A 26,589-nucleotide genomic window follows, 5' to 3' on the forward strand; every position below is an offset into this window, starting at 1 on the left:
AAGACAAGACCAAGTGGGCACAAAGAGAGGACACTACTGGGGCCTGAGCCAGTATCCCTGCTACCAGCCTGGATATGGTGATTATCACACACTCAATAGATCAGCTCTCCATTGAGAGAACCCCAGAGAGCTAGGACCCTGACCTCCCCAAGGGGCAGGGAGGAGCAGCCAGCCCTTCCAGAATTCATTCATCTGCCCCATGGTGTCTTAGAGATTCAAGCCTGTGGGACTCTCTCCATTTGTATGTCCCCTGGTCCCCTGGAGCATACAGAGAGCTCTTGCTTTATGGAAGCAGCTTATGCTGCAGACCTCCAAGTAAAGTGGTTATTATGTAATGCAAATGTGCCTTAGGGAAGGCAAGAGGCAGGCAGAAAAGGGGTTTCAGGCTCATGGAGGGAGGGGGCTGGCACACAGTTTAAGCACACATAGGGACTGGGGACAGAAAAGCAAGAGCAGCAAGAGGACACATGGTCGGGCCACAAGGGAGCCTGACCAGAAACAAGAAGAACTTTAAGGGTAAGGAGGGGATGGTATGTAGGACATGCCAGAAATGGACAGACAGGAAAGAATGGCTAATACATAGGAGGAGAGACATAGGGGAACAAACGTGGGTGGATCTCAGACTGGAGATCTCAAGCCAAGCCTCAATCCAATAGTGGGGGCCTCTCCATGTGTCCATTCTTCTGCTTTTACTTGGAGAGGGTTTGTGTTTTTGGAGAGGGGAGGAAGGAAAAGGAGAAGCCTGTAGAACACCAAACCAAGGGGTAGGAGCAGACAGAGCAAACAATCTAACACAAAAGTTAACAGATTTTGTGTAGAACGCAGATTTCTTTCAGAATTCTTTACCTAAAGTTGAATTTGCATAATGCAGACTGCCCTAAAGCTAGAAGTGCTGTATAAGAAAGGAAAAAAGCCTGGACAAGCTGTGTACCTTTGGAGACAACAAGGCAAGGGCCAGATCCTCAGAGAAGCTGGGCTGTAGGGCTCTAGGGACATTGGGGTAGTTTGGGGAACTGGCCAAAGAGCAGACACAGGACTGTGGGCTTGAAGAATAGAGATGAGGAGAGGATGAGGGGCAGGCAGAGAGGGGAAAGGGTCAGCACCTTCAGTCTCTTGGCCTCAGGACACTCTGTGTCCATCCAGTCTTCCGACGGCTCTCCCATCAGGCTCTCTCCTTTGGTCATGTTCCTACAGAAGACAAGACATTCATTCAAGGAGGCCCATGCGGGAAGGCACTGGGACCCAAGGGAAATGAAGCATACTGGGTAGAGGCCAGGGTACCCACACTGGGAGAGCACAGAAGATGGCACTTGAAAACTAGAGGTCACAGAAGATTGAGGTGCATGAGGTGCTAAGAGAGTGTGTCCTGGAGGAAGAAGAAGATGAAGGGGAGACAGAGGCTTTCACAGAGTATGGAATTGGGAAGGAGGAGACACAGGGGAGGTCAAGGCTCTCACTTCATGCCCAGGGCATCCTGGCCCACAGGCTCCCGCCGGCCCTTGTTGGCCCCAGACGACTCCTTGTTGAGTGAGAAGCCCTCAGGGAACCACAGGGTGCTATGCTCGCGCTTCCTTCGAGCAACCAGGACGCCCAGACCCAAGGTGACGAGAATGACGGCCCCGACCACCAACAGCGGGAGCAGGCGCAAGCTGGGCTCGGGGGGCTGCAGGGGCTCACCTAGAGAGAGGGAAAACTCTCTGACTGGATGCCCTCCCCATGGCTCTCCAGCCTTGCCCCCTGCCCCGGTGCCTTCTCTGCCCCTGCCACTGCCCCACGATGCCTCACCCCGAACAGCCCGCAGAGGGTAAGGGAAGTCCAGACGCTCCACAGCAGATAGGGCCCCCAGGTAGTCGGCAGCACTCTGGGCATCCGGGAAGCAGTGGTTACTCTCGGGCGTCTGGAGGCACAGGCGATTGTCTATTTCCAGCATTACCACTGAGCTGGGGACAGAGAAGAGGGAGGCAGTGAGATGGGGTGGGGGAGAAAAGGGTGCTGAGCATCAAGCAGGGGTGGGTGGGGAGCAAGATGAAGAAGAAAGAGAAAGACAAAGCTGGGTTCCAGAGGGAGAGGCAAAGGGTGGGAGAGAATAATGAGATGGGGAGGGAAGGAGGGAAGAAATGGGGAGATGGGCAGATCAGAGACAGGGAAAGGATGGGGGAGAGGAGAAAGAAGGTAAGAAATGGGGAGATTGGCAGATCAGAGACATGGGAGGTGATGGGGTGAGACGGAGGGGAGAGATGAGGAAGCGGACAGAGCAGAGAAAGGGAAAGGATGGGGGAGAGGGGAAAGAAGGGAAGAAATGGGAAGGTGGGCAAAGAACAGATAGGAAAAGGATAGTGGGAAAGGGGAGAGAAAGGAAGAAATGTGGGTACAGCAGATACATGGGAGTGATGGGAGGAAAGGGAGGGGAGAGATGGGAGGAAGGATGAGCACAAATGTAGAATGGGAGGAATAATGGGGACAGAGAGGAAAGGGGAAAGAGAGGAGAAATGAGAAGTCAAGAGCAAGATCACAAAATCAATCTCAAAGGAAAAAGACCAACATGAACTGCCCAGAAATTTCTTCAATATCCTCAAATGATCATTCACCTCTAACCTAAAACCCCCAGTGACAGTGAAGCTACTCCTTCTCCTGAGGCTCCCTTTCCACTTTGTTTAAGTTCAAATTCCAAATATCAAAGAAATTTCAGCTGGAAAAACTCTTAAAGATTATCTAGCCCAACTCTCTTATTTTACAGAAAAAAACAAAACAAAACACTGAGGCTGAGGAGATACCATCCAAGGTATCCAGAAGCCCCACCAGCAATTGGACCTGGCTCCTCCGATTCCATATAAAAATGCTCTTCCCATAGTGTCCCTTGGAAGGAAAGACTTCCTGACACTGAACCACAATTTGCTTCTCTCTGGTTGTTCATTATTGTTCCCTGGTTCAGTTCCTTGGGGCTGAGCAGAACAAGGCTAATCCCTCCTTTCTCATACAACAGCCTTTCAAATACTTGAAGATCAGCATCTCAGGTTCTCTGAGTCTTTTCTCCTTTTTAAACATCCCCAGTTTTTCTAACTGATGTCACCCTTCTCTGCATGCTCATGTCCTAATTGTTAGGTGCTATGAAGTTGGAAAAATACTTTATATCCAAGATCTCATATGATCCCCATTTGATAAAAGCTGTAGAAATTATTTGCCCAAACTTGAATCCAAGTCTCTCCTGGTTTTCCCAATCTCCCTGAAACCTTCCCCTCCAAGATTTATCCTATACATGGCATGTATATATTTGTTTGCACAGTCGTTTTAGAATGTTAAGTTCCTGGAAGGCAAAGACTGTCTGGTGCCTTTTCTTTGTGTGGCCAACACAGAGTAGTGTGGCACATAGTAGGCACTTTAATAAATGCTTGTTAACTTGCCTTGACTTCAGGTCTAATAGTTTTCCACTCGATCATGTTGCCTCTCTACTAATTCATGTCCTTCTCCCACTATGATACCCAGGTCTGAACACACTCCAGAATAGGATGGGATTGCTACTCTCTCCAGTTCTCAGTATAGCCAAAAATAGCATCTGCTTTCTTAGCAGCTGACTCATTTTACTCAGGGAATTCACTAAAATACCAGATTTTTTTCAAAGGAGCTGTGAGCTAACTACACTTCCGCCATCTTGTACATGTGAAGTTGATGTTTTCAATGGAAGCCTAAGACCTCACGTTCATTAGTGTTTGGTTTCATTTTCCTACATAAAGCCCAATATTCTGGTCCATGAGATATGTTTAGATCCTATGTTAATGAGCCCGGCTAGCTTAATGTCAACTATAAATCTGATAAACACGTCATCTCAGCCTTCATCCAAGGTCAACAGCACAGAGCCAAGCAGAGATCCCTGGGGACCTTCTGCCTCTGGGGACATTCCTTCCAGTTGACACAAAGATGTTAATCTACAATTATGTTACATTCTCTACCTTCAGCAGAATAAATGCTTCTTGAGAGCAGGAACTGCGCCAGTTTTATCTTTGTATGATTAGTACTTACATATGTAACAGCCACTTAGTGTAAGTGAGCATTGGATTAAATCAAATTGTTGGAAGAGGAAGAAGATGAGATGAAGGGCAGAGCCATGTGGGGAGAAGGAAAAGGGTGGGGGGGAAATAGAACACTTTTAGGAAGAGAGGAAGATGGGAGAGAGAGGACACTTCCAAGAAGGGGAGGAAAGAAGAGATGGGAGGCAGCAAACAAGGAGGGGAAGAATGATGAGGAAGGAGTAAAAACAAATGAGGAAGGAAGTAGAAGGGGAATAAAAGAAAAAGAAGAAGCTAATGGGTGTGTATAATGGAACAAATAAGGAAGTGGATAAGGATGGATGGAACGAATAAGGAAGTGGGTAAGGATCAGGGACTCATCCCCCCACCCCACCCCCTAGCACAAAGAAGGAGCAGGGAGAATTTGGATGGCCAAAACAATGGGAGCCAGTGGGCACCAAGCCTACCATCGTCACTCACCCGATGATCTCAGGGGCCAGCTCCCGGCTGGGACGTCCACCTGGCCTGTGGTAGGGGTAGATCATGAGGTTGCCGTGGGCATCGCGGCGAAAGCGCAGGGCAGTGCGCAGGATGGCGCTGAGACGCTGCAAGAAGTCAGCGCTGGAACGGAGAAGCTCTTCTGGAGGAAGCAGCACCGTGAGCACTAGGACCCCCTTGGCCAGCAGCTCTGGCACAGCCCCAGCACAGTCCAGCCCGTCCCAGCCACATTCCTCCGTGTTACAGCCCTGGTCACAGCGCCCATCAGCAAAATGGTCCGAGCAGTATTTCTCATACACGGGACTGAGGAAAGAATAAAGGGCACAGGGAGAGCCAAGTCAGGAGCGATGCGGTCTCAGGCCAGTCTGGTCCCCCAGTAAGTGACCACAGGAAAACCACAGAGAGGATTGGGGGATAGTTAGACCATGGGGGAAAATGTGCCGGCATGTTCCCTGTCACTATAGAGCCTCAAGCAGAGGCTGGACAGCCTCTTCTTAAGAAGGCTGCAAATCAAATCTTAACTTTGTATAATATTGCACAAGACTCCCCCCTCTGTGACTCAGTTTCCTCACATGTAAAATGAAACCACTGGGATTGGACAGTTTCTGAAGCCCTTTCCTTGACATTCTACAACTCTGATGCCAAAAAGGGAGGTAACTGAGAAGTGAATGATTAAATTAGGGTTTCTTCTGGTAATGAATTTCTATTAGGGAATGTGGGTATCACAGGCCTGAAACCTGAAATAAGGTCAGGAACAGTTCTCCTCTAAAATGAAAATTCAGAAGTGTCATTATGGAACAGAGATTGGGATGAGACTCTCCCATCCTCCATCTCTACTCCCCAGAGATAATCACTCTCTTTGTCTTAGACTGATGTCCTGGAATCCCAATGGGGGAGTTGGGGGGGGAGGTCTACCTAAAAAGGCGGGCAGTCATGGGGGATGTTTCCTAGCAAGAGAAGACTGGTCACCCAAGGAAAGCTTTTGCTGGTCAGTCACATCCAACTTTTTGTGACCCTACATGAGGTTTTCTTCGTAAAGATAAGGGAGTGGTCTGTTATCTCCTTCACCAGCCTATTAAGGCAGAGACTAAGTGACTTGCAGGGTCACACAGCTAGGAAACATCTGAGATCATATATGAATTCAGCTTCTCCTGACTCCGAATCCAGTGCTCTATCCACGGAGCCACCCAGTTACCTCTAAAATTGTCAGGCTACGTCCAGAGCGGCCTAAGGAGGAATCGGGGAAGAATGTTTGTCTTTGACGGTTAAGAGTCTCTTAGTCACTTTTCTTCCCTGTTGCTACCTTAGTTCTGTGACTTTGAACAAGCCATTTTCCCATCTCTGAGTTGCCTACATCATCTGTAAGACGAGGTCAGTGATCTCTGGGGCCCCTAAACCACTTAGTGCTGTTGTGAGAAAAGCACTTTACTCTGTAAGTCTTAAAAGTGCTATTAAAACATGAATGATCTCTACTTAGGGGCAGGCTCTATCACCTCCAGCTAGAGACAAACCATAAAAATTCAATCCCTAAACTGAGTCAAATTTATAAAAAATAAAAGCCATGTCCCAATTAATAAATGACCAAAAGATATGATCTGTGCCCAAAGGACTATAAATTCTTGCATATTCTTTGACTCAACAATACCATAAATACCAAAAGAAATTAGGGGGGAAAAAAAGGAAAATTACTTATATATACAAAATTATTCATAGTAGCTGTTGTCTCGGGGCAAAAAAAAAAACAAACCCAGAAATTGAGGGGATGCTCATCAACTTGGGAATGGCCCAATAATTCTGTGATATATTTGTGATGAGCAGGATGATCTCAGAAAAAAAAAAAAAAAAAAAAAAAAAAAAAAAAAAAAAACTTGGAGTCCTCCATGAACTAAAGCAAAGTGAAATGTGCTCTATACAAAGTAATAGCAATGTTCTGGGATGACCAACAAAGAATGACTTTGCTATTCTCAGTAGTACAATCATCCATGACTTACTCCAAAGAACTTATGATGAAAAATCCTCTCCATTTCCAGAGAAAGAACTGATTGTGTCTCAATACAGACTGAAGCATTCTCTTTCTCTCTCTTTCGTTTTAACAATTTTCCTTGAGGGTTTTTATTTCATTAGGGTGGGAGATCTATGCTTTCTTTCGCAACCTGACTTTTATGGTTTCTTTCTTAATTATGGGTTGGAATAAGGGCCATAACCTAGAACTCAAAAATGAAAAAAAAATTGTTTTGAATATAACTGGGGAAAATATGGAAGGAAGGGAGGAAAGAAGGAAGAAAGGAAGGGAGGGAGGAAAAGAGGGAGGGAGGGCAGGAGGAAGAAAAAGAAGAAGGAGGAGGAGGAGGAGGAAGGAAGGGAAAGGAAGGAAGGAAGGAAGGAAGGAAGGAAGGAAGGAAGGAAGGGAGGGAGGGAGGGAGGGAGGAAAGAAATATCCCCTCATGACTGCCTGCTTTTATCAGGGAGACCCCCTCCAGCTGTATGTATGTGTGAAAGAGAGACAGAGACAGAGAGACAGAGAGAGAGAGGGACAGAGACAGAGATAGAAACAGACAGAGACACAGAGAGAGAGACAAAGAGAGAGAAGGGAAAAAATTCAATCCCTTCAATAACCTTCAGATTCCCAGGTTCCCCAAACAATAGACACCATGTACTCTCAGTCACTAAAGAGATCCATCCCCTCAGTGATAAGAGAACATGGTCCAGTAGGGAGAACACTGGTTTTGAAGTGAGTGAACCTGATTTCAAATCCTGCCTCTGACCCTTAATATCTCTGGGACCTTGGACCAGACATTCAATGTGTCTGAACATCCGTCTCTATTAAATAAGGACAGCAGACTCCCCCCTCTCCACCCCCCCCCCCAGCCCCTGCCAGCTCTAAATTTATGACCCTATGACCAGTTTAGTTAACAATGATCAGTTTGTCAGAGATCAGACAGACGCTTACCTCAGGTTACCTAAAGTCAGGTCCTTGGAAGGTGGGCCCCCCGATGAGTGCAAGGACCAGCAGAGGGGCTTTGCCTATCTCTGTTACTCCCCTGACATCTTTTTAACCGGAATACCTGAGAGCTAGACGGCAGGGACCCCAAGAGCACCTTGCAGCTAATACCCCAAAGCACAAGTATTGTCCCAGGCAGGCAGATTTCCAGCCCCTTACAGAAGCCCTCCAGTGACAGGGAACCTACTACTTCTGGAGCTCATGGGCAGTTCAGCCTCTCCAACAGGCAAGGCTGGGAAGGTCCAGCCTGGGGTCTTGGGGGTAGAATGAGGCCCCTACACCATAATTCTACAGGGAAACCCCCCCCCACTGCACAGACCGGGCACAGGGAGAGGGACCCCACTGGCCAGCAGGGGGGGAAGTGGCTGACAGACACACAGACGGGTGACCCAGACAGACTGAGGGCAGGCCAGAGCCTGGCCAAGACGCGCATGTGGGGGGCAAGGGGCAGGGGGCTGGAGCTCACTTGCAGCCCCGTTCCTGGCTGTGGCAGTCAAAGTTGTCGTAGAGGCAGGCGGGCGTGTTGCAGGCTGGGTCACAATGGCTGTTGTTGAAGAGGCGCCAACACTGAAGGGCCTGGCACTGGTGCCAGGGGTCATCCACGCTGAGCGAGCAGTCCCCCCCGTCCCACTGGCAGGCCGGGGAGTTACACTCCCGGTCACAGTATCTGTCCCCCCGCTTGTCCCGGCAGCTGGCTCGGGGACACTGCGGCTCCTCAGGGGGTGACAGCAAGGGCGGCAGGGCCCCGCGGACCCGCCCCTCACAGTGGGGACCTTCCCAGCCCGGAGGGCAGAGGCAGCGGAAGAACGGGGCCTGGGTCAGCGCCCGGCAGGTGCCCCCGTGTCGGCAGGGGGAACCCAAGCAGCTGGTGTTGGTACGGAGGTGGCAGGAGGGTCCGGCCAGGCCCGGGGGGCAGGTACAACGGGGGCCCAGAGCTGTCAGCTGGCACAAACCTCCATTGGCACAGGGCAAGTCCCGGCAGGACCGGGCCACTCGCTCACAGCTGCTGCCCCAGAATGGCTGTCGGAGAATATGGCGGCGATCAGAGAGGGGGCCCGTCACCCCGGTCCCACCAGACCCCAGTCCCACCTTCCGTCACTACTCCTAGAATCCCAGGACCCCCTGCCCTGCCCAGGAGGGGCATCGCACACACCGGAGGGCAATGGCAAGTGTAGGCCAGGGGACTGTTGGGGCTTGGCTGGCACTGCCCCCCATGCTGACAAGGCTGGGACTCACAAGGAGACACTGCGGTCTGACATCGGCGGCCTAAGGGAGGAAAGCAGGAGAATTTACCGGCCAGGCTCCACTCTCCCAGCTCATTCAGCCTGGAGCACTGAGGCTGAAGGGAAGGAGGAGGGAAACCTAAAGCGTGACTAAACGGCAAGACTTTTACCCTTACGCAAACCCTGCCCTCCTCTGCCCCCACTTCTGTGCCCTTCGCTATTCCACGCCGTGCCCCTGGCCCATAAATGCCCCCGATTCTACCTCTGGGGTCCCCAATCCCGGCCCGGACCCTTGCAGCACCGTCCTCACCGGTATAGCCAGGGCGACAGAGGCAACGGAAGCCCCCATAGGCATCCTGCAGACAGTCCCGGGTGTGAGCGGCATGGCAGGCCCCGGGACTGCACTCATTGAGGTCTCCCTCGCAGTGGGCACCCGTGTAACCGGGGGGGCAGGTGCAGCGGTAACCTCCCACCTGGTCCACACACGTGCCATTGTGGAGGCACTGGGGGCCCTGTTCCCCCCTGAGGGACGCTGCACAGTCATCCTCGTTGATCTCACAGAGCACTCCTAGAGGGAAGGGGGGGGGGGTCAGAGGCTGGATCTGTCAGCCTCGCCCCCTCCCAGCCCCCCCCCAGCCTCCCGGCCTTACCCAGGGTTCCAGGAGGGCAGGAACAGAGGTAGCGGCCCACAAGGTCGATGCAGGACCCCCCGTGCTGGCAAGGCTGAGATTCACACTCATCCACCTCAATCTCACACTTGCTTCCTTCGTAGCCAATGGGGCACTAGGGGACAGATGTGCAGGAGAAACAATAACGCCTCTGACGACGGCCCTGCCAGCCCCCTTCCAGCCCCCCACTCTGCTCCCCAGCCGGCCGCTCACCTCGCACACAAAGCCCCCGACGTAGCTCCGGCAGGTGCCGCCATGCTGGCAGGGCTGGACGCTGCAGAAATCCACCTCCCGCTCGCAGTAGCTTCCCGTGTGACTGGCCGGGCACAGGCAGTGGTGGCTCCCGCCAGAGTCCACACAGCGGCCCCCGGCCTGGCACAGCTGCTGCAGCCTCACCCCTGGTGGGGAGCCCCAGAGTCAGCCCTGCGGCCTCCCCCCACGCCCAGCGAACCCCCGCGCCTTCAGCCCTCCCCCAGGAAGACCTCACCTTTCTTGGCCGCAGCTGCCCTGCAGGAAAGGCTGGGGACGTCACAGAAGTGGCCGCTCCAGCCGGGAGGGCAGTGGCAGGAGAAGGTGGGTCCCGTCTGGGTACAGCGGCCTCTGTTCTGACAGGGGGCCCGGCCGCACCAGTCCACCAGCATCTGGGGGAGGCAGCCCCTTCAGTCTGGGCCCCTCCCCCCGAGAGGAGCACAGGCCCCCTCCCTCCCCCGGCCCCTCCCCAGCCCTGACCTGGCACTGGGCACCGGTGTAGCCAGGGAGGCAGGTGCAGCGGTAGCCCCGGGGTTCATCCATGCAGGTGCCCCCGTGCTGGCAGGGCCTGGAGTGGCAGGCACCCACTTCTCTCTGGCAGTGGGGGCCAGTGAAGCCCGGCCGGCACAGGCAAGTGAAGGCGTTCAACCCGTCCACACAAGTGCCTCCGTTGAAGCAAGAGCTGGGAAAGGGGGAAGGGAATGTTAGTGGCCCCAGGCCCCCAACGTCACAGGATCAAAGAATCTAAAGCCTCTGGTGGCCCCCTTTATCCCACAGGCCACGGAGGCCTGAAGCCGCAGAGCCAGGGGCAGCGGGGCCCAGGCCAGACTCCCAAGTCTAGGGCTCTTCCCGTTAGATCCCAGCCGCCTCCCCGACCCTTCCCCCCGATCCTCTCAGTGCCCTCAGCTCACCTTTCGCTGCAGTTGGGGAGATCCCGCTCACAGCGCAGGCCCCCGTAGCCAGCGGGGCAGGCACAGGTGAAGGAAGCCACGTGGTCGGAGCAGGTCCCGGGACCGCAGGGACTGCTCTGACACTCGTCGATGTCCAGGGCACACCGAGGGCCCGTGAAGCCCGGGAGGCAGGTACAGGAGAAAGAGCCCACGCCGTCCCGGCAAGAGCCGCCATTCAGACAGGGGTCTGGGGGAAAGGGGCACAGGGCTCTCGAGGGCCTGCCCCAGATGCCTCAGGCCCTGTCTTCACGGGGGAGCATCGCCTTCCACTACACACACACACACACACACACACACCCCTGGGAATTTCACCCCCTTAGTCTGCCTTGGCAAGAGAGAGTTGTCACTGTATCTGTGGCCCTCATCTCAGCTGTGTCCCACAGGCCTTATAAATACTCAACTCCCCTAATGGGCATTGATTTGTCTTTTGTTCTGAGGCAGAAGAGAAAGCCTTGGAAAACCCAGGTTTAGGTCACAACTTAGACACTAACTACATGGCCCTGAGCAAATTATTCAATCAGCCAAAGGGATTTCCTCACCTATAGAACAGACAATACTCGGCTGTTCCCTCGTCCCCAACAGACACTAGCTATGTGGTGGCCAAGACAGTCACTTAACTTCTTCTTGCCTCAGTTTCCTTATTTGTAAAATGTGAAATGTGAAAATGTAAAAACCAGCAGCTCCCAGTGCTGTGGCGAAGATCAACCGAGACAATGATCGTAAAGTACTGGGACAGTGGCTAGCGTTGGGTAAGCGCTATTTAGTGTTAGCTATCACTCTGCTGGGAGAGACACAGGAATAGCCTAGAGAACAAAAAATAAGGCAGGGTTTGAAATAAGCCCTGAAACAGAAGGGGCTATTGGAAAAGGGCTTAAGTTCTTAAAGGCACCCTATCACTAAGGTCAAAAGGGCCTGTATCCCCCCCATAATGAAAGGCGCTCTCTCTTTCTCTCTCTCTCTCTCTCTCGGATCCTTTTCTCTCCCTCACTCTGACTGCAGTTAAAGAATATGTGTGTGTGTGTGTGTGTGAGAGAGAGAGAGAGAGAGACAGAGACAGAGACAGAGAGACAGAGACAGAGAGACAGAGACAGAGACAGAGACAGAGACAGAGAGACAGAGACAGACAGAGACAGAGAGACAGAGAGAGAGACAGAGACAGAGAGAGAGACAGAGACAGAGAGAGAGACAGACAGAGACAGAAAAGGAAGAGGGAGAAACAGAAAGAGACAGAGAAAGAGAGACAGACAGAGAATGAGAGAGAGAGAGAGAGACAGAGAGAGAGAGAGAGTGAGTGTGGGTGTATGAGAGAGACAGAGAGACAGAGAGAGAGACAGAGAGAGACAGAAAGAGACAGAGAGAGAGAGAGACAGAGAGACAGAAACTCCACCTGCTCTTTTGAGAGGAAGGCCCCTGTGGTCCTAGCCATGGCTGACAGAGAGATATTAAGCTCTGCTAATACTTAAGTATTATGTTGGTTTCTCAAAGATGTTTGCATTATATGCGATCAATTTTCAAAATATTTTAGGGTTGATATCGCTAATACAATAGGCATGAAGTTGTGGTTGGATCCACAAATTTCTGAACATTGGCTGGGTCAGGCTGAGACCATCCCCTGTGCAAGGGCAGAGGGCAGGACCAAAGCCCACCTCTAAGCCTGCAGTAGCCCTGACCCTTTGCCACATGCCCTCAAATGTTCAGACCCTCTGTGTCTGCCTGTGAATACAGCAGGGCTTTTCCAAAAGGGAGGCGTGTGAGCTTGGCTCATGATGGGGGTCCCCTCCCCATCTCCCTCTCACCCTGGCCCCTCACTCTTAGTACTCACTGGGGTCACAGTCATCGATGTCCCTCTCACAAGTGTTCCCACTGTAGCCTGGGTCACAGGTGCAACTGAAGCCCCCATGAAAGTTGATGCAGAAACCATGGGGGCCGCAGGGCCTCGCCCCCTCACACTCATCGATATCCTGCTCACAGTAGGGACCTGGGGGGCAGAACACACACAAGGGCAGAGAAGCCAGTAAGCTGCGTGAATGAACCAAGGGATGGGAGGCAAGGAGGCAGGAGAGGGCTGATGGAGGGGGGGATCCAGGGGGATGAGCGAGGGCCTGGGGGAATGAGGGCCACAGATCCAGTATGTATCTGAAAGATAAAGGCAAAGAGGAGAGAGGCCGGGGGAAGGTCCACAGAGTACAGGGGAGAAAGGAGAGCCAGGGGAGTGAGGTACAGACCCTGGAGGCCAGCCGGGCAGGTGCAGCGGAAGCCATTGATGTAGTCAGTGCAGGTGCCTCCGGCCTGGCAAGGGTTAGATTCACACTCGTTTTGGTTCTGGTCACAAGTGGGGCCGGTCCAGCCCGGCTCACACTCACAGCGGTGCCTGGAGAAGAATGGGGAAGAGGCAGTGAGGAGGCTGGGAACTGGAGAGGGAAGGAGCCAGAGGACAGCGGGGGCACAGTGGGGAGGAGATGCAGAAGGGGGAATAGGTGGAACTCAGGGTAGTGAAGGAGCAAGAACTGGGGGCAGAGGAGGGAGGCTTAGCAGGGAAATAGCACGGGATCACAGAACCAGGGGCGGGGAGGACCTTGGAGAGCATCAAATGCAATATCCTTATGATAAAGACACTAAAATGTAGAAAAATGACTTATCCAATCCAAGTGTCTCATCACCTGAACAGGAAAGAATTAAGGAAGAAAAAGAAGGAAAAGGGAGAATAACTGGGGGGGGGGGCAGAGCTCACCCACTCGGGTCATCATGGCAAGTGCCGTGGCTGCAGGGGTTACTGGCGCAGGGATGACGCTGAGCATGGCACAGAGGGGGCAAAAAGCCGGGTGCACAGAGACAGTGGAAGCCATTCTCCTCGTCCACGCAGGAGCCGCCTTCCCCACAGGGGTTGGACGAACATTCATTGATCTCCACGTTGCAGAGTGGTCCTGCAGGGAGAACAGGAGTGAGACGCGGGTGCTCTCCCCATCCAGCCCAAGTCCTGACCCTGAGAGCGGCCCCCACCTGTGAAGCCTGGCTGGCAGATGCAGTCGTAACGGTTGATCCCGTCCTGGCAAACCCCGTAGTCACAGGGATTGCTGGCACAGTCATCGTGGTTTATTTCACAATTCACCCCTGGACACAAAGAAGAGTTGATGAGCAGTTCAGGCCCACCGCCCCCTCCCCAGTCACCGTCCCCTCCCCAGCCGCCATTCCCTCCCTCCTTCCCCAGCATCCCTCCGTCTGCGGGGGCCCACCTGAGGTGCCGGGGGGGCAGTAACACAGGTACTTATTGACGAGGTCGAGGCACTTGGCGCCATGCTGACAAGGCTGGCTGTAGCACTCGTCCAGCTGGCTTTCACAACGGCTGCCCGTGTAGCCAGGGGCACAGGTGCAGGAGAAGCTGGCAATGCCATCCACGCAGCTCCCATGGTGGCAGGGGTCTGGGGAGCAGTCGTCCACGTTGTTCTCGCACAGGGGGCCTTCGAAGCCTGTGGCAAGGCATGGGGAAGGAAGTCACCCGTGGGAAAAGAGACCTTCCCTCCTCCCCGTGGCAGGCACCAGCTGAGGCCCAGAGAGGGCCCGGCGCTCACCTTCAGCACAGCGACATTCGTATCCATCGGGCTGGTCCACGCACTTGGCCCCATTGTGGCACGGCGTGCTGGCGCACTCATCCACATCCAGCTGGCACATGGTACCGCTGAAGCCTGGGGGGAGAAAGGGTCCCAGTGAGGAGCAGATCCCCAGCCTGAGGCCCACTGGCTGTACCCCCAGCCTCCCCTCCCTTGCCAGGATGCCCTCTGAGTACATCCAGCCCCACCGCGGTCTCCTCACCTGAGGGGCACGTGCAGCTGAAGCCGTTAACTCGGTCACGGCACTGGCCACCATTCACACAGGGGCTACTCTGACATTCGTCGATATCCACCTCACAAAAGGTGCCTGTGAATCCTGAGAGCCCCCAGAAGGTGGTGACCCCCCATCCTCCAGTCCCACCAGCCCCACTTGGTGTCTCCCTCCCCAATCACTCATCCTCCACCCCAGACCCAAAGGGCAGAGAGCGCTTGGACAAGGCAGGGGAGCACGGACACCGCAACCCTGCCACAAGTCTGGGGGAGGAGCTGGGGAGGAACACGAGATCCCACTCCTGGCACAGTCCATGCCCCAAGGTGGGAAGCGGATCCTCCCCCTGTGCCCGCCATTCCTGGGCCTCCCGGCCCCATCCTCACATCCAAGGCTCAGCTTCCCATCCCCAGGCTGCCCCCGGCCACCCCAGCCCCACAACCCCATACCTGCCATGCAGATGCAGGTGAATTGTCCGATCCTGTCGAGGCAGGTGGCCTGGTTGTGGCAGGGTCCGGAGAGGCATTCGTTTATATCTGTCTCACACCGTGGGCCTGTGTACCCCCGCCCGCACTGGCACTGGAAGGAGCCTTGGGTGTTCACACATTTCCCAAAGTGCTCGCATGGATTGGCCCCTGTAATGGATGGGCTGGTGAGGACCACTGCGGGCCAGTGAGCCCTCCGATCCGTGGCCGCCGGCTCTCCCCTGGCCTTACCGATGGAGCATTCATCCACATCCTGGTCACAGGCTCCCCCGGTGAATCCTGGGGGGCACGTGCAGATGGCCCGCCCGTTCACAGGGTTAGTGTCGCAGATGGCATCCTCATGGCACGGGTTACTGACACAGGCGTCATCCAGATGGCACAGGAGCCCTGTGGGTGGCCAGCAGCGAGGGTCAAGGGCCCCAGTGCGAGCAGCCTGCTCTGTCCCTGCCCAGAACCTGAACCCAGGACGTCAGACCAGGGTACCCCAAAGGCAGGGAAAGCTCAAAGGTGGAGAGCCAGGAGAGCCTGAGCCCAGGGACTAAAGGGAAGAACATCCCATGGCGGGCAATGGGAGAAAGGGACTGCTCACCGGTCTTGCCCATAGGACAGGCACAGTAGAAAGAGGCCACGCGGTCATGGCATGTGGCCCCATGGAAGCAGACAGCCGAGGCACAGTCATCAATGTTCTCACTGCAGCTCTCGCCCGTCCAGCCGTTGACACAGACACAGCTATGCCCCCCGTGGGTATTGAAGCAGGTGCCCCCATTGTGGCAGGCGTTGGGCTGCAGCTGGCATTCATCTACATCTTCTGTGCAAAACTGGCCTGCAGGGAGAACAGGAGGGAGGGCTGTGCCCCTAGACAGGCCCAGGCTGCCTGGCCCACTGTCCCCGGGGCCACGAACCAACAATTTCAACATCCTGAGTCGGGGTCACAAGGGATGCCTGGGACCAGGGGTTTCTCTTGGAGAAACCGGGAGAAGGATGGATGGGTTGGGGACAAGTTTGCCTGCGATGGTACCTGCCAGCTGCTACTTACCTCCGTTTTCATTCATTATTCTTAGGCACTAGATACTAAACACAGTTGTTTCAAGGTTACTGAGAAGCTGCAAGTGCTATCTTCAGCACCTTAGAGGCAAAATCCAGGTTGCCCCAGCCTAGGTGGGGTCATGGTGCCTGCCACGCAGCCTGACAGACCTGACACTTCCATCTTCCTCCCTGTCCCCTAGCTGGGTCCAGTCCCAGCGATGAGGGCAGCACGGGCCCAGCTCGGGAGCCTGCCGGGGCCCAGGCCAGTTTCCCACCTGTCCACTCCGGGGGGCACTGGCAGTTGTACGTGTTGACGCCATCCACACAAGTAGCTCCATTCATGCAGCGGTGCCTTGGACAATCATCCACATTCACCTCACAGTCATGCCCTTCAAAGCCTGGCACGGTATAAGTCGGAGAAAGAGAAGAGAGGGCTCATGGTCAGCTTGACTGGGGGGAGAGCGGCTTCCGCCTCGTGGCCTGAAGCAATCAGGCCCCAGAGTGTAACAGGAAGAGAGGTCCTGGCTCTGGGGACAATTGCTTCCTTCCCCACACGAGGCAGCTTCCTGCCCATTTCCTGGTTCCAGCCCCCCTGCGGGCCATGGCTGAAGCCAGACGAGCTCTGGGGAGCCTGGGCCCGAGCCCTCCACTTCTGCCCTTCCCTCTCTTCCTCCCCTTGGGAAGTTAGCAGCTCACCCGGCAGGCAGGCACAGTCATACGTGAACTCCCCGGTCTGGTGGCACGTGCCCCCATTACGGCACTGGGAGGGGGCACAAGGGGCCGAAGGGCTCTCACACAGGGGCCCAGCGTAGCCCACTGGGCACTGGCAGCGGAAGGAGCCCGGGACATTGATGCAGGTGCCCCCGTGTTGGCACACAGTGCCCACCCGGCACTCATCCACATCACTGCGGCAGGTGCGGCCCTGGTAGCCAGCGGGGCAGGTACAGTTGTAACGATTGTGGTTGCTGAAGCAGCGGCCCCCGTTGGCGCAGGGGTTAGTAGCACAAGGATCGATGAAGGAACAGTCCTGTCCTGCAGGGAAAGGAAAGAGACAGAAATACAAGTGGGCCTGGGTCCAGGGGATACAACCTGGGCAGGACACAGTCCGAGCTCAGGCCCTCGGTTCAGCTACGGCTCCTTACCTCGGAATCCCCGGGGACAGACGCATGAGTACTGGACAGTGCCCTGAAGCAGGGAGCTCTTGCAAGTACCCCCATTGGTACATGGAGCATGGTGGCAAGGGTCTTCAAATTGGCATCGATCTCCCATTAGCCCTGGATGGCACCTGAAAATCAGAAGAGGTCCTGGGATGAGGGGGGGTGCAGGGGCAGATAGTCTTATCACCAGGTTCAGGAGGGGTCCTAAGCTCATCAGCATGGGGATCTGGAAGGGAAGAGTATTAGGGGGAAGAATAAAAGGGGAAGCAAGAGGAGAAGGGCTCTGAGATGCCAGTCCCAGTCTTTCTCTATCCTTACTATCCCTGGAGGAAAGAGCCTCTACTCATCACCTGAGAGTACAATTAACTTAGAATTTCATAACCTCTCCAGCTACAAAGCTGGAGTCAGGCAGCAGACATATCCAATCCCTCCCTCCCCATTTTACAGCAGAGGAAACTGAGACCTGGGCCTCATGACTTGTCTAAGGTCACTATCCAATCCAATCCAACATTTACTAAGCACAATTGGGGGCCAAGGAAACTGAATACACACCACCTCAGACCTCAAGGAATTTAAAGTTTATTGGGGGGATACAAGTGAACAAATTAAGTAAATACAAGATAAATGGGAGAGGAGGAAGCAGAGGAGACACTAGCAGCTAGGGGAGAGACTTGACTTTCTGACTCCGTGGGAACTGAAGACAGGAAAGAAACCCCAGGGTCTCCCCATATTTGGTTAGAGGGGAAGGGAGGGGAGCCTGAAGTCGGATGGCTTTTTACTGATGCGTAGAGGGCTAAGCTGGGGCCAGCCATTCTGAGAGGCGCTCAGCCGGGATCCCAATAACCGAAAGCAGACCTGGGGGAAGGGGCTGGGGCAGGGAGAGGCCAGGAGGTGGGGTGAGGAGGGGCCCCATAAGACTCAACTCCAGCGTCCCCAACTTGGCCACAGGGATAGGGGAGCAGCCCGGGCTTGTGCGGAGAGCCAAGCTTCCATCCCCGGGGCTGGGGGGCCGAGTCACGGCAGGGAGGCCTGGGTCCCTTCTTTCCTCCCTCCCTCCCTCCGTTTGAGTCAGGTCCCTCAGGGGCTGGGCCTGGGACTCTCAGCACAGCACTGTGGGAATGGGGATGGGCTCCAGCCTCAGTGGGGTGGGGGTGGGGAGCAGAACTGACAGACTCCCGGCCCCTCCTTCCACGGCCTCAGGTCCTTTCTCACGCTCCTTTCCCCTTCCCTGCCCAGCCCAGCCCAGCCCAGAGCCTTTCCAACCAACCGGTTTAGCTGGTTTCAACCCAAACTCCGGCCCAGGCCCCGCCCAGCCTAGACATGTCCTCCCTTCCCCCCCTTTCACTCTTCCCAACAGTGAAACCCAAAAAGGTTGGGAGTTGAAGAAGCCCTTTATCCATCACTACCCAGCCCTTTCCCCATTTTACAGATGAGAACGCAGTCTCAGGGCGAAGAAAAATCTGCCCCAGGTCATGTAGCGAATTCAAACTCAGATCTTCTTTTCTAGCCACCTTGCGGCCTCCTGGGGCGGGGAGGGGAGCGCGGGGCAGAGCTCGGGGCGGGAGAGCAGGGTTGGTTTTGCTGGAGTCCCTGCAGAGGCTAGGGCCCGAGTGGCAGGGAAAGCACAGCGCTGGGGGAGGGTGGCGCCCGATCCTGGGGAAAATCCAGGCCAGGTGCCGGGATTCCCGGTGATTCACCTGTTCGGGGGGCGGAGCTCATCCACCTGTCCCACACATTCCGCAGCACACCTCGAGGTAGGGGGCTGAGCCGGGGCGGCTTCTAAAGCGCATGTGCAACTTCCTATACCTGCTTCCCATCCCATTTCAAGCTACCAGGGCCCACGTGGGAGGTATCCCTCAAAGCGGTGACCTCACTCAGCCTCCCTCCCAAGCCATCCGGTGCGTGCCTGTGCATGGCCCGGGAGCACCCTTTCCCCAACCTTTTCTCCTACAAGCCGCGGCGTGGTCCAGCCCGTATAAATTTCCTTCCCATCTGTGATGGATGGGGGAGCCTCTAGGCAATGTCCCGCTCCAGCATCCCCTCCTACAGAAGACTTCTCCCGATCCCTTCAGCTAGTGCCTCCCCTCCAGAAAAAATTTATTTTGTACTTATTTCTGTTTTGTATTCACGGATAGCGCTTAGACAGCCTATCGGAACCAGGAAAACTTGGGTCTGAGTCTCCCTTCTGCCCCAGACGGCTGCCTTATGATAAAGTATGCATGTAAAATACATAGGTACAGGTGTGGGAGAAGGTGGGGGGCTGTGTAAGTTTACATTTACATTACATTACATCACAAATTACATTTGTACTTTTGGTTTCCCGATTTGAATGTCAGTTTCTTGAAAATAAGAATTATTGTATTCATTGTATCTGCATCTCTACCAGTGAGAGAACCTATCCCGTCTTATTATACTACAAGCACTTAATACACTCATGGTAACTGATTCTGGACTCGAAAACTCTCAGCAATCTTGAAGACAGCCAGTGTGCAGTCTATATTGAGAGAAATTCCCCATCTAGGGGTCTTTAGTGTACCCATGAGGAACTTAGCATAATGGCTAGAATGATAAAGAGTCAGGCAAAAGGACCTGAGTTCAAATTAGGCTCAATTTACTATCAGTGTGACCCCACTAAAGAGTCATGTAATTGCCCCTATTCAGATTTCCTCGTCTGCAAAATGGAGATAATCATAGCATCTACTTGGCAGGACTATTATTAGGATCACATGAAAGAACATATAGAAAGTATAGGGTATGTAAATTGTGTTGTTTCCCTGATAAAATGTGAGGTTCTTGAGGGCAGGCATTGTTCCCCATCTTTGTAATGCTTAGCACACTGCCTGGCACATAGTAGGCATTTTAAAATGTTTGCTGAAGGAATGCTAGAATAAAATCCAGAGACTCACTGACAACTTGTTGGGGCCAGAGGTAGGGTGGAGATGATCATTTATTAGGAAAGCTGTAGGAGGTTCAGCAAGAAATCCTAGTTTCCTTCTAGCTCTGAAAGTCTAGGATCAGACGGATCAGAGCTCTGACCTCAGGTCCGCTACCCCATGACCATCGGCAAATCAACTTGCTTTTGCAAATCTAGATAATCTCCAAATTCAAACCTCTATAATTCTCGAAGTTCATCTCCTGGATATTTCCTTGGAGAAGCTGGCTCAGAGAAAAACTGTCCTTCCTGGGGTCAGACCCTGGGATCCCCCCCCCCCACATCCCTTCAAATAAACTCAGTGCCATTTCTGGGGAGAAGATGCAATCACATCAGGGAAACCCCAATGCTGTGATAAGGGTCAGGAGGAAAGAACTGGCCCTTCTAAAGGGAACACATAGAGGGGGTATAGGAAGGGGTCAGAGAGAGAAGTAGCTCAGGGGCCAAGTAGAACTTGAGGAGCCTCACAAGTACCAGAACTCTTCTCCCCATCATTATCCAACGGCTAGTCAGGGCTGTGAAGGGAGGGGTGATCTTTAAAGTCCCTTCCAGCATTAAACTGTAGGCTCCCATGAACCCTTTCCTCTAATTCTGGATCATCCTGCCTCCCCATCCCTCCCCCCTCCTTTATTCCAAGAAGCAGTTGGGGGAGAAGGCCTGGGAAGGATTAATTTAGCTACTCCCTAGGGCCTTCCAGGGCTTCCTCCCTATTTCCTTCAAGTCCCCAAGCCCACAAACCTCCAAGCACCCTCTGCCCCCCAATTCACCCACCCACTCCAACTCACAAACAGGCAGCTTCCCCATTGGACAGCAGGGTACATCGGCCTCCATTCTCACAGGGGTTCCCTCCGTCCAGGCACTGGGGGGCTGTGGGGAGAAGGGAAAAGGACAGCCCGTCAGTCTATTCTGAGAAAGATACCCAGAGGGAAATTGAAGGCAGTGATACATTCCTTTCCATCCACCACCCCCTTCCCTCCACCCCCAACTCCCAACTAGGGATGGCCCTGGGGCCCAAACATCCTGCCCTTCTCATCCAGGCTTTTGGAACCCAGACTTTCCTGGGCTTGCTTCCTATCTCCTACCCCCTTGAGCCAACAGCTGCAGGCTGGGGCTGCTAAGAAGGAGATTTGGGGGCATGACAAAGGAAGCGTCTTCCCCCTCCCAAACAAGTTCCCACGGCCACTACTCCCTACCAGCTGTTTGGGCAGCCTAGGCACCATTATGCTCTGCAGCTGTTGCTACCACCTGGGGCTCCGTGCCCCCCACCCCAGCTCAGCTCAGCCAGAGGACAGGGAATAGGGTTGATCAGAGGAAACCCCTGGCAGGGGGAGGGGTATATGAAACCAGTGCCAGCCAGATGTGAGAGGCCCCCTGGGGCCACCTAAGCTGTAGGGGTAAAAATATGGGACGGAACAGCTAGCTGAAGGCTAGGAGTTAAGTTCTAAGAGCAGAGGATGTCCAGAGCTAGGGATTCAGGACACCTGGAAGGGGGCAAGGCTTGGGGAAAAGGGGGCTTCTGTCATCTGGAGAGGAAAAGATGAGAGCCAGGGTGTTTGTAGAAGCCTGAAAGGAGAGGAGACATTTGGTTTCCACTTCTTTATAGCATGAACACAAGAGCTTTCTCCCAGACTGTAACTGGTCACACCTACATCACTCATCTCAGGCCAGCCTCCAGTCGCTGTCATTGTCGTCATCACTCCCATTTCTATACCGCTATAAGGTATCTATTCTGACAAAAGTCCCATGGAGTAGATGGTGCCAGATTAGTCTTCCTTCTTTAAAAAGAAGTTAATCAGAGAACTAAAGTGACTTGCCCATTGCACACAGCTGGACTGGGCTGGGATTCAATCAATCACCAATTTCCCACCAAGCACGAGCAAAGTAAGTGGACAGTGCCTAGCCAAGGATGGATATTGTGAGCAGTGTTCTTATGGGGTACGCTGAGTTCTGTAGCTCAAGGGACAGAGTAAGGGATGCTATGGGCAAGTGAGAAAGTGGAAAAGTCCTCAACCTAGTTCTGGATGTCATTTCAGTCCAAGTTCTACCACTAATTTACACTGTGTGACCTTAAGCATGTCAAATAATTTCCTCTGCCTTCAGTTTTTTCATCTGGAAAAAAGAGATAATATCCAATTTTTCTTTCTCAGGACATTTTAACGAGAATGAGGTTGAATTTTCTCAGTCTTCAGGGATTGGGATCCTGTTTTCTTCACATGTACCCCCTCCTCCACGAGTTGAATTGAGTGAGATGGAGGAAGTTTCCTGTACAGTAAACCCTGGGGGGCCATCTCAGGGCTTGGCACAGCCTTTCCCAGGCTCCTGCGCCAGGCAGATGGGGCAGGGCTGTGCCCTAGAGGAAGGCTCCAAAAGGGGGAGGGCGGGACTGAAGCCCTCGGATCAGCTCCGTAATCTCACTAGACCTACAAGTTCCCACGGGAGTGCCAGCCTAAGTTATAACCCAGCCGGAGCCGAGGCCCTATGTTCTCCCCGTTGGAGTGGCCTGGAGTTCCCGGTGGTGTGGCCGTAGCCCCCCTATTCCCCAGCCCTATGGCAACCCCTCCTCCCCGCTTTGCCGCTAGTAAATGTGAAAATGGGCCGCCGCCGCCGCCCCCGCATCTGGGCTGCGGCCCCGCAGCTGCTGCGGGCTCCCCTCGTCCCCCTCCCCTCTGCCCGACTAGCCAGCCCAGAGTTGGGGAGGGGGTGCGCACATTCCGGCATTGTCTGCGAGAAGAAAGGGCTAGGACCGAGGCGAGGGAGCCGAGGGGGAGGGGGTGTCTAGACGGCGAAGCCATTGTCCCTGAAGGGGGAGGGGAAGAGCCCCTCCACCACCCCCCCCTCTCCTTCAGGGAGGGGGCAAAAGACCCCCAAGCTCGGAGGAGCAAGTAATAGGGATTCCCCCATTTCTGACCCTTCTCTCCAACACTCCTCAATCCCTGGGAAGAGCACATGGGCAACCCTGGACCGTGCCCTTTCCCAAATCCTTCCCTCACCATCCAAGGAACGGGGGCGTGGGGGGAGGATTCCCTGGGAAAGTGGGAGGACCAGATTGAGGAGGCTCAGAGCCACCCCTCACCCACCCTCGTTTGAGGAGGGGAGCGGGGATGGGGGCCCCGGAGTTAAGAGACGCGAGAAGTTGGTGGAGGGGTGAAGGGAAGGGAGCCGCTCCAGGCTCCGGGCTCCGGCTCTTGCCGCGCTCAGTCCCTGGGAAGAACTTTGCTCCGAGTAAATAGAAAGTGGAGAACTTCTCCCGCAGCCCAGCCGACCCCCTCCCCCCGGCCCCTGGCCCCGGCCCCCGCCCCTCCCCCCGCGCCCAGCCTCCCCGGCCCCCAGACCAGCGAGCCCGCCGCCGCCGGCGACCTGGGCCGGCCCGCATGAAGGGGCCCTTTGTGCCGGGGCCGCGGGGCCCCGCTGCCTCCCCCCGAGGAAGGGGAGGGGGGAGGGGGCGCGGGCGGAGAAGGTCTGGCGGCAGAGCCCGTTCCCAGGCTCCGGGACTGACCGCAGGGCAGCATAGGGCAGGGCAGGGGAGGGGAGGGCAGGGGGCGGCGAGAAGAGGGAGGACGCCCCCGTTTGCCCCCCCCAAGTCCCACTCCCCTTCCTCTCCCCCCACCACAGGAGGAAGGAGAGGGTCTCTGGCCCGGGCGGCGATAGTCTGTCCCAGAGAGCTCTTCATTCTCCTTTGCGTTTGGCTGCACTGCCCCCCACCCCCGAGTTCTCCCTCCCCCCCTCACCTGCAGCCGCAGCTCCCGAGAGGACCAGCAGAGCAATGCCCAGTAAGCAGATGCCCAGGAAGCGGACCGCCTGGCCCCAGACCCCGGGCTCCATCCTGGTGCCTCGCCTCCCTTGCCTCGGGCTCTGGGAGCGGGCGCCGCCTTATCCAGCCATGGGAGAGAAGGGGGAGCCGCGGGCTAAGCCGGAGCAAGTACCCGGTACAAGCTCCGCGCCTCCAACTTCGCCGAAGTGAGGCCCGGTCCGGCCCCGCCCCCGCCCCCCCAAGCCCCAACCCCCAAAGATCCCTCCCCTCCTTCTCTTCCTCCCTCCCCCTCCTCCTCCTCCCCCTCCTCTTCCTCCTCCTCCCCCTCCTCCTCCCCTCCTCCTCCCCTCCTTTTCCCTCCTCCTCCTCCTCCTCTTCTTCTCAACAGTCCTCGCCTTCTCGGGGGCGTATCTCTCCACTGATCAGCCCCTTACACCCCCCCCTCTCTCTCAAAAACCACACTGCCTCCTACTCTGCTTCCCATCCTCTGCTCCTCCAACCTTCTTCCTTCTCCTCTCCCCACCCTCTTATTTCACACATATACCCCTCCCTTCTTAACCTCAGTTCATGGTCCTGTTATCCCTATCCCTTAACTCTAGTTAAGGCTCTAGCCTTGCCCTTTAAACCGCCCTCTTCCAGAAGAACTAATCTTTAGAGGTCCAGGAACCCAAGATCCTAAGCCTACATATCCCTGAGGAGGGGAGGGGTCATCTTGAGGAGACATGACCACACTTGTTCCTACTTCCCCCGGAAAAAGCCAAAGTTCCCCCCCCCCCCCAAGCCTGGGATCATAGGTGCCAGGTACATCTAGGGATGATCATGCTATTCCTAAAATACTTAAAAACACTGCCAATAGTTCCATGTCGTGGACAAGGTCCAGTTTCTTGGTACTCTTAACTGGGTAGAAGACTTTTTTTTTGACAAATGTCACTTGACTCTGAACCTCAATGTCCATATCCATAAACTGGGGACAATAATACCTGCTTTACCAAGTTGTGGTGACAGAGATGAGAAAAAGTACTAGCGATATGTCAACCTTTATAATTAAATTCATCCAACTAGATCTAGGAGAGTTCCTGTAAAGGAGTTACAGGAGATATGATCTTCATATCAATTTAACTCAGAGCCCTGTTTTGGAATAATGGCAATAAAAAAAAATGGAATGAGCACTAATTCTGAAGTCAAAAGCCCTAGATTCAAAATCCTCCCTCTGATATTTGTTGGGCAAATCATGTAAAATACCCTGCCTGGGCTTCAGTGGCTTATCTGTAGATTAGCTTCTGAGATCATGTTTGATTCTTTTTTTTTTCCCCTGAGGCATTTGGGGTTAAGTGACTTGCCCAGGGTCACACAGCTAGGAAGTATTAAGTGTCTGAGGTCACATTTGAACTCAGGTCCTCCTGACTTCAAGGCCCAAGTGCTCTATTCACTGTGTCATTTAGCTACCCCATATTTGATTCTTTGTCATTTGTTATTTCTTCTGTATCCCTACCCAGTGCTATCTTTTCTTTTTCCATTTTTCTAAGACTAACCTCTTCTCTGTAATCCTCCACATAAAAACAGATTATACTTGCCTTCTCCATCACTTAGTCCTTCCTGATGACTCCTTCACAGTGACAACCTCCCACATACTTCCTGATCTTTTCTTTGCCAATCTCAACTCTACTCCTTTTTCAAAGCTCATCAAAGGCCCACTGACTCTAGGAAGCCTTCCCTGATCACTTCAAGAATCCTTTCCACCTCTGAGCAATTGTAGAATTTGGTTGAAAGGGAGAAGAACTAGAGTCAAAGAAATTCATTTTCTCTCTCTCTCTCTCTCTCTCTTTCTCTCTCTCTCTCTCTCTCCCTCCATGGGAGACAAGGGAGCTCCATGTCTGAGATGGAGAATTGCAGAATTTTAGAGTTGGAAGGATCCTCAGAAGCCAATCACTTAGCCCACCCAACAAGCAAAAGGAATTCCCTTTGTATGATACCTAACTAGTGGTCTCCCCAGTCACTACCTGAATACCTCAAGTGAAGGAATGCCCATTCATAAGCTCTGCAGGCTGTCACATGCTTGTTTGGGGTAGTTGTAGTTGTCACAACAAAGTTCAACAACAATCTTAGCTCTGCCCATTTTTAAAACCCACCTTCTGCTCTCAACTGTACCTCCTGGGGGCAAATGCTACTGCTGCTGTTCAGTCATGTCCAACTCTCTATGATGCTATCTAGGATTTTCTTGGCAAAGATACTGGACTAGCTTGCTGTTTCTTTCTCCAGCTCATTTTACAGGTAAGGAAACTGAGGCAAACAGGGTTAAGTAACTTGCCCAGGGTCACACATCTAGTAAGTGTCTGAGACTAGATTTGAACTCAGGAAGCTGAGTTGGTCTGATTGCAGGCTCATTGCTCTATCCACTTTGGCATCACCTAGGACCCAGTATGATCCCTCTTCCACAACAGTGCTTCAGATACTTGCTCTCAAATCTATCCCGAGTCTTCTCTTCCCTTGGTTAAACCCATGAGACACACATAAGGCTCATTACCATCTCACCAACTTCTCCATGATGACCTTTTTTCACTTCATTCTTTCTTCTGTTTCTTGTATCTGTCTCTTCAGCCACCGGTCCAACCACCACTACGGTTCAACTTCTTATCACCTTTTTCCTGTTCTACTCATTTAACAAATATTGACCTAGTCAGGCAACCAGCCTGAAAGTGTTAAGTGCTGGAGACACACAAACAAAACAGATTCCTTGCCCTCGAGGATTTTACATCTTACCTACTAGAAAGTAAACATAGCATGGCTCTTCTTCTCTCTCTGGTACAAGACAGCAGAGTTATCTTCCCA

At 53.9% G+C, this 26,589-nt stretch overlaps 1 protein-coding gene across 1 annotated transcript in view; it reads right to left on the minus strand.

Moving 5' to 3' along the window:
* Positions 1-23,991, minus strand: part of NOTCH3 (notch receptor 3) — a 31,240-nt gene extending 7,249 nt beyond the window's left edge. Inside the window, exons 1-27 of the mRNA XM_031947921.1 lie at positions 23,738-23,991; positions 20,795-20,876; positions 17,063-17,205; positions 16,617-16,952; positions 16,196-16,318; positions 15,484-15,717; positions 15,126-15,281; positions 14,859-15,044; positions 14,404-14,517; positions 14,163-14,276; positions 13,827-14,060; positions 13,594-13,704; positions 13,325-13,517; positions 12,819-12,964; positions 12,416-12,571; positions 10,555-10,780; positions 10,124-10,325; positions 9,882-10,035; positions 9,608-9,792; positions 9,377-9,509; positions 9,037-9,294; positions 8,657-8,769; positions 7,970-8,523; positions 4,485-4,805; positions 1,786-1,940; positions 1,458-1,677; positions 1,104-1,188 (exon numbers count right to left, since the gene is read on the minus strand). Coding sequence (XP_031803781.1) covers positions 1,104-1,188; positions 1,458-1,677; positions 1,786-1,940; positions 4,485-4,805; positions 7,970-8,523; positions 8,657-8,769; positions 9,037-9,294; positions 9,377-9,509; positions 9,608-9,792; positions 9,882-10,035; positions 10,124-10,325; positions 10,555-10,780; positions 12,416-12,571; positions 12,819-12,964; positions 13,325-13,517; positions 13,594-13,704; positions 13,827-14,060; positions 14,163-14,276; positions 14,404-14,517; positions 14,859-15,044; positions 15,126-15,281; positions 15,484-15,717; positions 16,196-16,318; positions 16,617-16,952; positions 17,063-17,205; positions 20,795-20,876; positions 23,738-23,831 — 5,028 coding nt within the window. The 5' untranslated portion in view covers positions 23,832-23,991. The remainder of the gene's footprint in view (positions 1-1,103; positions 1,189-1,457; positions 1,678-1,785; positions 1,941-4,484; positions 4,806-7,969; positions 8,524-8,656; positions 8,770-9,036; positions 9,295-9,376; positions 9,510-9,607; positions 9,793-9,881; positions 10,036-10,123; positions 10,326-10,554; positions 10,781-12,415; positions 12,572-12,818; positions 12,965-13,324; positions 13,518-13,593; positions 13,705-13,826; positions 14,061-14,162; positions 14,277-14,403; positions 14,518-14,858; positions 15,045-15,125; positions 15,282-15,483; positions 15,718-16,195; positions 16,319-16,616; positions 16,953-17,062; positions 17,206-20,794; positions 20,877-23,737) is intronic.
* Between the last annotated feature and the right edge of the window lie 2,598 nt (positions 23,992-26,589).

This window comes from Sarcophilus harrisii, chromosome 1 (genome assembly GCF_902635505.1).
Source record: "Sarcophilus harrisii chromosome 1, mSarHar1.11, whole genome shotgun sequence".
In the NCBI taxonomy this organism is placed as follows: Eukaryota; Metazoa; Chordata; class Mammalia; order Dasyuromorphia; family Dasyuridae; genus Sarcophilus; species Sarcophilus harrisii.